General features: G+C 44.3%; 1 protein-coding gene across 1 annotated transcript in view; it reads left to right on the plus strand.

The window, feature by feature from the left end:
• The window catches only part of STK24 (serine/threonine kinase 24), a 75,719-nt gene extending 62,174 nt beyond the window's left edge, over nucleotides 1-13,545 (plus strand). The window contains exons 9-11 of the mRNA XM_040425286.1: nucleotides 8,170-8,238; nucleotides 9,382-9,518; nucleotides 12,915-13,545. Of these exons, the coding sequence (XP_040281220.1) occupies nucleotides 8,170-8,238; nucleotides 9,382-9,518; nucleotides 12,915-12,951 (243 nt within the window). The 3' untranslated portion in view covers nucleotides 12,952-13,545. The remainder of the gene's footprint in view (nucleotides 1-8,169; nucleotides 8,239-9,381; nucleotides 9,519-12,914) is intronic.
• Nucleotides 13,546-13,810: the final 265 nt, after the last annotated feature.

The following is a 13,810-nucleotide window of genomic DNA, read 5'->3' on the forward strand; positions in this document are numbered from 1 at the left end:
AAGTTATAATGGTTTTGAGCTTTATTTTTTTGAACACTACTGTACTTTCTAAGGCTACTTTCACACTTGAGGCTGCCGGATCCGTGCTAACGATAGCTCACCGTGCCGCCGCACGTCCGCTCCGGCCCCATTCACTATAATGGGGGCGGGGCGGAGGTCTGATCGCAGCACGACAAACATGCAGAGAGGCAGCAGGCCAAAAATTGCAGCGTGCTGTAGTTTATGTCCGGCTGCCTTTCGGCATGTTTGCCGTACTGCGGCCGAACCTCTGGCCCTCCCCATTATAGTGAATGGGGCAGTAGCGGACTTCTGGCGGCGCGGTGGGTTAGTATTAGCACGGATCCAGCAGGCTGTTCCCCTGCCGGAACAGCCTGCCGGACCCTCCTGCCGAACCCTCCTGCCGCAAGTGTGAAAGTAGCCTAAGAGTAGAGGTGCACTTCCATGAAGCACGGTGAGAACTTTACCGTGGAGAAAGACAACACTTTGGGTGGCCTAAGTTGCTGTAAAATGATGTTCGATTTTTTTTTTCAAGAAAGGCTAAAGCTAAATGAAAAAGTACAATTATCCTGTGAACTCTAAATACCATTATTATCACTTAACCACCTCAGCCCCCAGTGCTTAAACACCCTGAAAGACCAGGCCACTTTTTACACTTCTGACCTACACTACTTTCACCGTTTATTGCTCGGTCATGCAACTTACCACCCAAATGAATTTTACCTCCTTTTCTTCTCACTAATAGAGCTTTCATTTGGTGGTATTTCATTGCTGCTGACATTTTTACTTTTTTTGTTATTAATCGAAATTTAACGATTTTTTTGCAAAAAAATGACATTTTTCACTTTCAGTTGTAAAATTTTGCAAAAAAAACGAGATCCATATAGAAATTTTGCTCTAAATTTATAGTTCTACATGTCTTTGATAAAAAAAAAAATGTTTGGGTAAAAAAAAAATGGTTTGGGTAAAAGTTATAGCGTTTACAAACTATGGTACAAAAATGTGAATTTCCGCTTTTTGAAGCAGTTCTGACTTTCTGAGCACCTGTCATGTTTCCTGAGGTTCTACAATGCCCAGACAGTACAAACACCCCACAAATGACCCCATTTCTGAAAGTAGACACCCTAAGGTATTCACTGATGGGCATAGTGAGTTCATAGAACTTTTTATTTTTTGTCACAAGTTAGCGGAAAATGATGATTTTTATTTTTTTATTTTTTTTTTCTTACAAAGTCTCATATTCCACTAACTTGTGACAAAAAATAAAAAGTTCTATGAACTCACTATGCCCATCAGCGAATACCTTGGGGTCTCTTCTTTCCAAAATGGGGTCACTTGTGGGGTAGTTATACTGCCCTGGCATTCTAGGGGCCCAAATGTGTGGTAAGGAGTTTGAAATCAAATTCTGTAAAAAATGACCTGTGAAATCCGAAAGGTGCTCTTTGGAATATGGGCCCCTTTGCCCACCTAGGCTGCAAAAAAGTGTCACACATCTGGTATCTCCGTACTCAGGAGAAGGTGGGGAATGTGTTTTGGGGTGTCATTTTATATATACCCATGCTGGGTGAGAGAAATATCTTGGCAAAAGACAACTTTTCCCATTTTTTTATACAAAGTTGTCATTTGACCAATATATTTATCTCACCCAGCATGGGTATATGTAAAAAGACACCCCAAAACACATTCCTCAACTTCTCCTGAGTACGGGGATACCAGATGTGTGACACTTTTTTGCAGCCTAGGTGGGCAAAGGGGCCCATATTCCAAAGAGCACCTTTCGGATTTCACAGGTCATTTTTTACAGAATTTGATTTCAAACTCCTTACCACACATTTGGGCCCCTAGAATGCCAGGGCAGTATAACTACCCCACAAGTGACCCCATTTTGGAAAGAAGAGACCCCAAGGTATTCGCTGATGGGCATAGTGAGTTCATGGAAGTTTTTATTTTTTGTCACAAGTTTGTGGAATATGAGACTTTGTATGAAAAAAAATAAAAAAAAATAAAAATCATAATTTTCCACTAACTTGTGACAAAAAATAAAAAATTCTAGGAACTCGCCATGCCCCTCACGGAATACCTTGGGGTGTCTTCTTTCCAAAATGGGGTCACTTGTGGGGTAGTTATACTGCCCTGGTATTCTAGGGGCCCAAATGTGTGGTAAGGAGTTTGAAATCAAATTCAGTAAAAAATGACCAGTGAAATCCGAAAGGTGCTCTTTGGAATATGGGCCCCTTTGCCCACCTAGGCTGCAAAAAAGTGTCACACATCTGGTATCCCCGTACTCAGGAGAAGTTGAGGAATGTGTTTTGGGGTGTCTTTTTACATATACCCATGCTGGGTGAGATAAATATCTTGGTCAAATGACAACTTTGTATAAAAAAATGGGAAAAGTTGTCTTTTGCCAAGATATTTCTCTCACCCAGCATGGGTATATATAAAATGACACCCCAAAATACATTCCCCACCTTCTCCTGAGTACGGAGATACCAGATGTGTGACACTTTTTTGCAGCCTAGGTGGGCAAAGGGGCCCATATTCCAAAGAGCACCTTTCGGATTTCACAGGTCATTTTTTACAGAATTTGATTTCAAACTCCTTACCACACATTTGGGCCCCTAGAATGCCAGGGCAGTATAACTACCCCACAAGTGACCCCATTTTGGAAAGAAGAGACCCCAAGGTATTCGCTGATGGGCATAGTGAGTTCATGGAAATTTTTTTTTTTTTGTCACAAGTTAGTGGAATAGGAGACTTTGTATGAAAAAAAAAAAAAAAAAATCATCATTTTCCACTAACTTGTGACAAAAAATAAAAAATTCTTGGAACTTGCCATGCCCCTCACGGAATACCTTGGGGTGTCTTCTTTCCAAAATGGGGTCACTTGTGGGGTAGTTATACTGCCCTGGCATTTTCCAGGGGCCCTAATGTGTGGTAAGTAGGTAAATGACCTGTGAAATCCAAAAGGTGCTCTTTGGAATGTGGGCCCCTTTGCCCACCTAGGCTGCAAAAAAGTGTCACACATCTGGTATCTCCGTACTCAGGAGAAGGTGGGGAATGTGTTTTGGGGTGTCATTTTACATATACCCATGCTGGGTGAGAGAAATATCTTGGCAAAAGACAACTTTTCCCATTTTTTTTTATACAAAGTTGGCATTTGACCAAGATATTTATCTCACCCAGCATGGGTATATGTAAAATGACACCCCAAAACATATTCCCCAACTTCTGCTGAATACGGAGATACCACATGTGTGACACTTTTTTGCAGCCTAGGTGGGCAAAGGTGCCCAAATTCCTTTTAGGAGGGCATTTTTAGACATTTGGATACCAGACTTCTTCTCACGCTTTGGGGCCCCTAAAATGCCAGGGCAGTATAAATACCCCACATGTGACCCCATTTTGGAAAGAAGACACCCCAAGGTATTCAATGAGGGGCATGGCGAGTTCATTGAAAAAAAAAAATTTTGGCACAAGTTAGCGGAAATTGATTTTTTGGGATTTTGTTCTCACAATGTCTCCCTTTCCGCTAACTTGGGACAAAAATTTCAATCTTTCATGGACTCAATATGCCCCTCAGCGAATACCTTGGGGTGTCTTCTTTCCAAAATGGTGTTATTTGTGGGGTGTTTGTACTGCCCTGGCATTTGAGGGTCTCCGCAATCATTACATGTATGCCCAGCATTAGGAGTTTCTGCTATTCTCCTTATATTGAGCATACGGGTAATGAGATTTTTTTTTTCCGTTCAGTCTCTGGGCTGAAAGAAAAAAATGAACGGCACAGATTTCTTCATTCGCATCGATCAATGTGGATGAAAAAATCTCTGCCAAAAAAAGAAAAAGGAGGGGAAAGGCGTCTGCCAGGACATAGGAGCTCCGCCCAACATCCATACCCACTTCAGCTCGTATGCCCTGGCAAACCCGATTTCTCCATTCACATCAATCGATGTGGATGAATAAATCATTGCCGGGATTTTTTTTTTTTTATATATACAAAGTGTTTGCCAAAGTATATGAAAACCGCCACCTCCTCAGCTCATATGCCTCGGCAAACATATCTTTTACTGCAGAGGAGAAATCTCGTCTTGCAGCGCCGCATACACCGACTTGCGTGTAATCTGACAGCAGCGCAATGCTTCTGTCCGAATGCACATCAGTGCTGCAGCTGGTCGATCGGTTGGTCCACCTGGAAGGTAAAAAAAACAAAACAAAAAAGAAAAAACCAGGCCGCAAAGCAATAACTTTATTAACTTTAGAACTGAACATATTAACTTTTTTAAACTTTTTTAACTTTTTTACTTACCGGTAATTTTTTTTTTTGTTTAGTTTTTTTTACCTTTATAGAACAAACCTCTCCTTCCCCATGGGACAATGTGCAAAGCGCAAATCGCCCAAAGATGTGGCGAAGTACGTTATGCACTTTATCCCAGGTGAAAGGAGAGGTTTGCAGCAGCTGAGAGTAAAAGGGCCCTAATAGCCCTGTGTGCCTGTCCTGTGAGATGCAATCCCTATGCTAGGTGTACCTGTGTGTGGTACTTCCGGAAACACTCTCCATAGCATAGGGCAGGGTGGTCCGGACAGTCAGGACAGAAATAGCGGGTGTCACGCCTTATTCCACTCTTGCTACAGACACGACATCTTTTTCGGGGTGACGGTTGGGTTGAGGTACCAGGAACGACACTGGGGAAATGTCGCTCGTGTAGACGGCTAACTACACTGGGGGATGGGGCCACGGAACCTCCTGGGTAAAGGAGGTTCTCGATGATCTCTTCCTGGAATTTGAGGAAGGATCGTGTTCTCCCAGCCTTACTGTAGAGAACAAAACTATTGTAGAGCGCCAATTGAATTAAATATACAGACACCTTCTTATACCAGCGTCTGGTTCTGAGGGAAACTAAATACGGAGACAACATCTGGTCATTGAAGTCCACCCCTCCCATGAGCGCATTATAGTCGTGGACACAGAGGGGCTTTTCAATGACACGGGTTGCTCGCTCAATTTGGATTGTCGTGTCTGCGTGAATGGAGGAGAGCATGTAAACGTCACGCTTGTCTCTCCATTTCACCGCGAGCAGTTCTTCGTTACACAAGGCAGCCCTCTCCCCCCTTGCAAGACGGGTGGTTACAAGCCGTTGGGGGAAGCCCACGCGACTAGTTCGCGCGGTGCCACAGGCGCAAATCCGTTCTAGAAACAAATGCCTAAAGAGGGCCACATTTGTGTAAAAATTGTCCACATAAAGATGGTACCCCTTGCCGAATAAGGGTGACACCAAGTCCCAGACTGTCTTCCCACTGCTCCCCAGGTAGTCAGGGCAACCGACCGGCTCCAGGGTCTGATCTTTTCCCTCATAGATCCGAAATTTGTGGGTATAGCCTGTGGCCCTTTCACAGAGCTTATACAATTTGACCCCATACCGGGCATGCTTGCTTGGGATGTACTGTTTGAAGCCAAGGCGCCCGGTAAAATGTATTAGGGACTCGTCTACGCAGATGTTTTGCTCGGGGGTATACAAATCTGCAAATTTCTGGTTGAAATGGTCTATGAGGGGCCGAATTTTGTGGAGCCGGTCAAAAGCTGGGTGGCCTCTGGGACGGGAGGTGGTGTTGTCGCTAAAATGCAGGAAACGGAGGATGGCCTCAAATCGTGCCCTGGACATAGCAGCAGAGAACATGGGCATGTGATGAATCGGGTGCGTTGACCAATATGACCGCAATTCATGCTTTTTTGTCAGGCCCATGTTGAGGAGAAGGCCCAAAAAAATTTTAATTTCGGAAACTTGGACTGGTTTCCACCGGAAAGGCTGGGCATAAAAGCTTCCCGGGTTGGCGGATATAAATTGTGTGGCATACTGGTTGGTCTCTGCCACGACTAAGTCCAAGAGCTCCGCAGTCAAGAACAGCTCAAAAGATCCCAGGGCCGAACCGATTTGAGCCGTCTCAACCCGAACTCCAGACTGGGCGGTGAAAGGGGGAACTACAGGTGCGGCTGAAGTTGGTGACTGCCAATCAGGGTTTGCCAGCACCTCAGGGATTCTAGGGGCTCTACGGGCCTGTCTGTGCGGTGGCTGCGACGGGGTAACTACTGCACGTGCCACCGTACCAGCTTCAACTGCCCTTCTGGTGCTCGCCACGTCACCATGTTGTACGGCAGTGCTGGTACTAGGTCCAGGGAGGGCTGCGCTGCTGGTGTATGCCTCACCACGTGATCCGGCAGCGACAGCCCCACTCTGCTGCTCTTGAAGCGGATCCTGCATAACCTGTGGTCTAGCGACACGGGGCTGGGTACGCCTGGTGCTGCCAGGGACCTCCACCTCCTCGTCCGAACTTTGGGTTAGAGAGCCACTGCTTTCCACAGGTTCATATTCTGACCCGCTAGATTCATCAGATGAGGGTTCCCACTCCTCATCCGACTGGGTCAGAATCCTGTAGGCCTCTTCAGAAGAATACCCCCTGTTTGACATTTTGGACTACTAAATTTAGGGGTATTCCCTGAGACTACCCAAGAAAAAAAGCAAACCTGTCTTACAAAGGGGAGGCTAGCGAAGTACCAGAGGCCGCTGCGGTTGATAAAAAATATCAAAACTGATTTTTTTATCGCCGCAGTGCGTGTAAAATGAATGTGCAGTGATCAAAAAATATATATTTTTTTGTCACTGCGGTGGGGCGGGCGTGGGTGAACGCACGTGTGGGCGACCGATCAGGCCTGATCGGGCAAACACTGCGTTTTGTGTGGAGGGCGAACTAAAGTGACACTAATACTATTATAGATCTGACCGTGATCAGTTTTGATCACTTACAGATACTATAAAAGTACAAATGCTGATTAGCGATACGCTATTCAGCGAATAAAAGTGACTGCGGTGGGGTGGGCGCTAACTGACGCTAACTACCTAACCAAGGGACCTAAACTATCCTAAAACCTAACAGCCAATACTAGTGAAAAAAAAAAAGTGACAGTTTACACTGATCACTTTTTTTCCTTTCACTGGTGATTGACAGGGGCGATCAAAGGGGTGATCAAAGGGTTAATTGGGGTGCAGGGGGGTGATCAGGGGCTACAGTGAAGTGTTTGGTGTACTCACAGTGATGTCTGCTTCTCTGCTGGATCCAACCGACGAAAAGGACCAGCAGAGGAGCAGAGAAGCCATATAACAGATCATATTTACTAATATGATCTGTTATATGGCTTGTGATTGGATTTTTTAAAAATCGCCAGCCTGCCAGCCAATGATCATTGCTGGCAGGCTGGTGACGAACTTGTTCTTTAACTTTTGCCGGCCCGCTATGCGCATGCGCGGGCCGGCTTGGAGCGAAATCTCGCGTCTCGCGAGATGACGCGTATATGCGTGACTGTGCGCAGCGCTGCCACCTCCGGAACGCGAATCTGCGTACAGCGGTCCGGAGGTGGTTAAAGGGGTTGTCCGGGTTCAGAGCTGAACCCGGACATACCTCCATTTTCACACAGGCATCCCCCCTGACTTGAGCATCGGAGCAGTTCATGCTCCGATGCTCTACTTTGCCCTGCGCGATTTAGGCATTTTCAGGAGTCCCGGTGATGAACCAGGCTCTCCATGGGGCTGCCAGGAAGCCCGGTGACGTCACCAGCACTGATGGGCGGGCTTTAGCGGTGCCCTAGCCAGTAAAACTGCTAGGGCAGCGCTCAAGTCCGCCCATCAGAGCCGGTGACGTCACCGAACACACTGCTGGGCGGAAGCCTCCGCCCGGCAGTGTGTTGTTGTAAACAAAAGAGCCCTTGCCCTGCGGGATCTAGCGCAGGGCAAGGGAGCGCATCAGAGCATGAGATACTCCGATGCCAACATCAGGGGGGCTGCCTGGGTGAAAATGGAGGTATGTCCGGGTTCAGCTCTGAACCCGAATAACAACCCCTTTAACAAGAATACATGCCTCTAATCCAATTTAAAGACATTGTAAAATTGATATCAAGCAATTAAATGAACAGCCATTGAAAATTATAATGTTATGAAACACTCCCCTGTAGCCTATCAACGACATTAAGATGGCTACTTATGCCCTCATTTAATCTACCATGGGTCCAAATTAGTGCTTTGCAATACATATAAAAAAAAAAAAAAAAGGTTTTAATGTTTATGTTCAGCAGTATTTGTAGTAGTTCTTAAGATTTTTTTTTTTATTCTTTTCTTCATTTTTAAGGCTAAAGACATCCAAAAAAGACCGTTATCTCAGTGCTTGTCAACAATAATGTCACCGTTATTTGCGGAGGTATGTAGTATTTATTATCAAGTTTACTTTAATTCTATAGGAAAGTGTCGGTTACTTCATTCACCCATGTGAACTCTTCCCGGGGCTGCAGGGAAGCCATCACGTTGGTAAATCATAGGACCACCACCATCTAGAGTCCTATGAACACAGCTGCTGCTGTTCATGGCTTATACCTCTTACTCAGGAGCAGTAAGGAGCCTTGATGCTGAATACCTTGGGTAAAATGAGGAGAACACAATCTGACTTAATTTGCACCAAATAAATGGGGAATGTGCTTTGCATTATGTTTATTATAGACACTGTCTCTTTTGAAATGGGCATGGCTTAACGGGAACCTGTCATCAACTTTATGCTGACCTCACTGAGGGCAGCATAAAATAGTGGCAGAAATGCTGATTTCAGCGGTGTGTCACTCAGGAGCTAAAAGTAAGTGGTTGCTGAGAACCAGCATCATAATCATTGCAGCACAGTCCTGGAAAAGAGTCAAATCTACTTGAGAAGAGTCATGGTTATTCATAACCACCTGCACTCTCACCCATCTTCTACCTAGTTTTCTCCCTTTGTCTCTAGGAGAGAAGACGGTCAGTCATCAGCAGGTGGGCAGGAGAGCAGGAAGTCATGAATAACCATGACTGATTCTCAGGTGGCCTTGACTCTCTTCCAGGCCCAGTCTGCAATGATTGTGATGTTGGTTCTCAGCAACCACTTACTTTTAACTTTTAAATGGCAGACCGCTAAAATCAACTCACCTGTCTCTACTTTATGCTGCCGTTAGTATGGGCAGCATAAAGTTGATGACAGGTTCCCTTTAAGATGCACCAATGTGTTGACGCAAAGTTAGGCAACCGATTACTAGTGTACAAAAGTGTCTAAAGATGCATTAAATTTATCATCCAGCAATAAACACTGTGATAAATTTAGGCTGTGTTTGTTGCATCCATCACCATAGGGTTCCATTATAAAAATAAAAAAAAGTTTATATACATTTTTTTGCTGGAATCTGCTGGATGGAAAAGCATAGTGTACTACTCTTTTGCATCCTTTTTCTCCAGTGTATATGTTAAATGTGGGACAGAAACGTGATGCAACAGCCCCTTAGACTGTCTAATTAATGTAAGTTCACACTGTTTAAATATTTGTCAGTTAAAAGAGAGAAGCCAAGCCAATGGTGGCAATGTAGGATCTATCGAGGAACTACGAGAGGCAATTTATCTAGCAGAGGAGGCCTGTCCAGGCATATCAGACTCCATGGTATCACAGCTTCTTATGCGACTTCAAAGGTAAGACTATACAATCTCTGGGTACCGGCAAGATAGGAAATTTACACAAGATAAACCCTAAGTCCTTGAAGTGTTAAACTGGCATACAGTTTATTGCTCAGTCATCCCCAACATCCATGTTTATTTTATTACATTTGTGAGGAATATGGATTATTATTTAATGTCAGCCATGTTCTTACACCAGCCATCTGTTGTCTGATAGCAGAGGGAGGAGCACCGCAGGGAACCCAGGACCCCAGCTAATGGAACAGGAAAAACCTCTCTGCAGGGAATCTAAGCCATTCACCACTTGAATCAAATTTAGTAGACATCATGGAACCGGCTATTCATAAGGAATTATGAATTGCCCGGCCACCACAGGCATAAACCAGATACATATTTGTGTCCCTGTGGCCACGATGAACAGGCCCGTGGTCATAGTTTGGTGGTGGGATGCCAGGGGGGAGATATACATATCTCCCCACAGAAACCAAATAACTGTACCATGCTTGGACTCTACTGGTAGCCAGAAACCCAGGCGTGAGCCCTAATCTGTTTTGTGGCTCATTTGCTGCCAGCCCCTTAAGAGGGGGAGTGGACTCCTCCCAGAGGCCGGGAGGGGTGGGGTCGGCTACAGGACAAAAGGCTCATGCCAGCAAGCGGGCGTGTCTTTTCTCTGAAGAGGAAGGGGGGGGGGGGTCACATCATGCCATGTGTTTAGAGGGACCTGCAAACTGCTGACATCACTGCCACCCATGTGACTACACCTAGGTACTCATCACAACCCAAAGGACCCATATACCTGGTAAACTGACTTTTGTTCTGCTTAAGGGTCCATTCACACATCCGTAGTGTATTGCAGATCCGCAATACACTCGACCGGCACCCCCCCATAGAACTGCCTATTCTTGTCAGCAATTGCTATTTTTTTGCGAAGCCGTGGCCTGGAAGTTCGGGGTCGCACTCTGGAAATACGGAGAGCACATAGTGTGCTCTCCGCATCCGTTCCTGCCCCATTGAGAATGAAATGGGTCCGCACCTGTTCCCGATATTGTGGACGTGTGATTGGACCCTAACCCTGGTTGTACCCTATCATCTGTATTTGCAACCTCAGACCACTGTATATATTCTTTGTGTGTATAGTGTTATTTCTAGTGAGCCCTTAATGCGATTAAATATATAATTTAATCTTGTGCTGTCTTGTATCTCTATCACGAATCCCCACGTCCGTGTTTCGGTCCAGTGATGTGCTACTGCGGGTTGGTTTCTCTTAAACGAGAAGCTGGTGGCAGTCTTCCCGGGCTGAGGAAGTGCTGTTTCACTGGGGCAGTGAAAAGGCTCCCTCAGCTTGTTGCCTCTGTGCCCGTGTGGACAGGAGTCTGTGAACACTGTACCAAGCTGACCTTACCTGCTCCTGATGGACGGCGTAACGTCACGCCTTGGTAACCAGTGACTATACCTTATCTCACTGGCTCTACGTATTTGACGTCTGGCGGCAGCGAGGTGCGGTATTCGTCACAACATTCATCTTCTGGCTATGGCCAATTGAATGTGAGTAATGGTATTTTGGCCCCCTCTAGATACTGTTGAAAATGTTTTCATGGGTCAAGTAAAACGTTATTTGCTTCAATAGGAGCTGGCTTCCTCACCCTAGTTATAAAGGCTCATTCAGACGACCGTATCCATTTGGGGTGGACGGTGGGTAGAGGCGTTTATCAAGCCCTGCACACCAGAATTCTGGCTTCTAAGGCCCATTGCAGACTAGCGTGCAGATGGGTTGCGTAGTTTTCCCTGAACCCGCCCACGAGTTTGCACGCAATTTGTCTGCAATTGTATTGTTTTTTTTCTGTGCGAGTGCAAAGCGTTTTAATGCGTTTTGCACGCGCATGATAAAAAACTTAATGTTGGTACCCAGACCCGAACTTCTTCACTGAAGTTCGGGTTTGGTGTTCTGTAGATTTTATTATTTTACATTTTAACATGGTTATTAAGGTAAATAATAACATTCTTTAATACAGAATGCTAAGTAAAATGTCCATTCAGAGTAAAAAAAATTACTCACCTCATCCACTTGATCGCACAGCCGTTATAGTCTTCTTTCTTCTTCTTGAAGGACCTGCGCTGACGTCATCGCACTCACCACGTGGTGAGCGCGATTATGTCAAAGCTCCTTTTGCAGGTCCTGCGCGAATGAGTTAATTTTTTTTTATTTTTTTAACCCCTCAATCGACATTTTAGTAAGCATTGTGTATTAAGAATGCAATTATTTTCCCTTATAACCATGTTATAAGGGAAAATAATAAAATCTACAGACCATCTAACCCAAACCCGAACTTCAGTGAAGAAGTCGGAGTTCGTGTCTGGGTACCACATTCAGTTTTTTTTATCACGCGTGTGCAAAACGCACTGCACCCACGCAATAAAAACTGAACAACACAATTGCAGTCAAAACTAAATGCACACGCGATGCATCCGGAGCAAATCCAGGACACCCGTGTGAAAGAGGCCTAAATGTTGATTTTGTTTTCCAATCATAGAGCTAATTAGGATGCATTCAAAAAAACAACACTGCGTTTAAAACAGATGTTGAAAAAAACGTCAATTTTCATGGCTATTTTGCATAAATTTTCTGTCCATCTATCCAATATTAATGTTCTTTAAAATGAATGAATTTTATTGTCTTTTTGGTTACAACTCCTGCAGTGCCCTCAGTATATAATGGACCCCATAGTGCCCCCCAATATTGACATCACCAGTCACTTGCACCACACTAGAGGAAGCGGGACCTGATGCTCCCAGCATGATCATGTGACATAATGACATCAGGTCTTGCTGCCTCCGGTGCATAGCAAGTGTTCCTGCCTTCTGAACCGCTCATGTAGCCATTTTTAATGGCTGTTAGGCAGGTGCATTCATGTCTAGCTAAAAACGGGCCCATTGATTTTTAGTGGGGGTCTGTCTACAAGAGCCAAAAATAGGACTTGTCCTATTTTTTGATGGCTATTCACTGGCCGTTAAAAAATGGCCATGTGAATAGCCCCACTGACGGCAATGGTTCTGAAAACTGTTGTTCTCCAGAGTCGTGTGAATTACCCTTATTGACCTTGTGTAATTCTGTGTACATATATTGCATTAGAGGCCTGCAGTGAAGATCTGGATTGTATCCCATGTGTTTTGCTATGGAGGGCCCTATATTCTGCCCCTATAAGTTTTGCTAATATATGGAGGGGGAGGTGAAATACTTGTCATATGGCATGTCATTCTCCAATTAGGAAACCCTCCATGTGCGTATGTGAAGAATTAAAAGCATCGGGAGTTGGTACAAGGCCATGTGCACAACCCCTAAATCTGTACCATTGCTTTTTTTTCTGAGCAGTATACTAATGTAATTACTTTGACTTTTGTTCTTTCTTCCAGATATTCTGTTAATGGAGCAGACGCTTCAACACACTGAAGTTTTATCTTCTGTATAAGATGGACAAACCTTATAGTCTCTATCAGTTTTTTCTATGGAGTCACAGAATGTGGATGTAGCTCTAATTAGCAGTGGCTCTACTGAACACCAACTAAAAGCTATAGTTTTTATGATTTTATTTTTTGTAATCATAGTGCAAATATGAGACATGTATAGCAAGGACTATGATAAAGCAGATGAAATATTTTGAATACTCAGGTATCTCGCTCTTAGCAGGCAGCTCCTCTGGGAGGTGGTATAAAAGCTGCACTGAAGTTTTGTGTACAGAGATGTATGTATATAGCATCATTTTTACAGAAACTCCTTGAGCATGCCCAGAGCCTCTGATGTTTGTGTTATCAGGAGAGTGCTTCTGTAGATAATGTTACTGGATGACTTATTTAAAAGACCACACTTATATTTTACCCTAATGTTACCTGTATATAGTAAATGACAAGGCAGGTGAAGTGGTTTTCTACTTCTGTTACTTTTAGAGGTAAAATGCTACATGAAGCCAATGTAAAAAAAAAATACAGTATTGCTAATGTTTGCTGAAGCTTTGAATGTACATTTGCTATAAAAAGACTAAAAATGGGTACTGTCAGAAGGTCTCTTTATGGGTGTTTTATATTATTATTTCTTTCAGTACTGCCATTACAACTACAGGTCTGTAGTCCGGGTAAATAAACTTGTGGCATGTGACTAATAGGAACATTGGGGGAAAAAAAAGTTGTAGTTTTGAGTCCAGTGTATTCACGAGAATAGTACCTCTCTCTGCAGTAAATGACAGACAGCTGGTGTATGTGCATACACAGCAATGATGAAGCTCTTACCACAAACATTTGTTCTACCTAGGATA

The sequence above is a fragment of the Bufo bufo genome, chromosome 3, assembly GCF_905171765.1.
Source record: "Bufo bufo chromosome 3, aBufBuf1.1, whole genome shotgun sequence".
Lineage (NCBI taxonomy): Eukaryota > Metazoa > Chordata > Amphibia > Anura > Bufonidae > Bufo > Bufo bufo.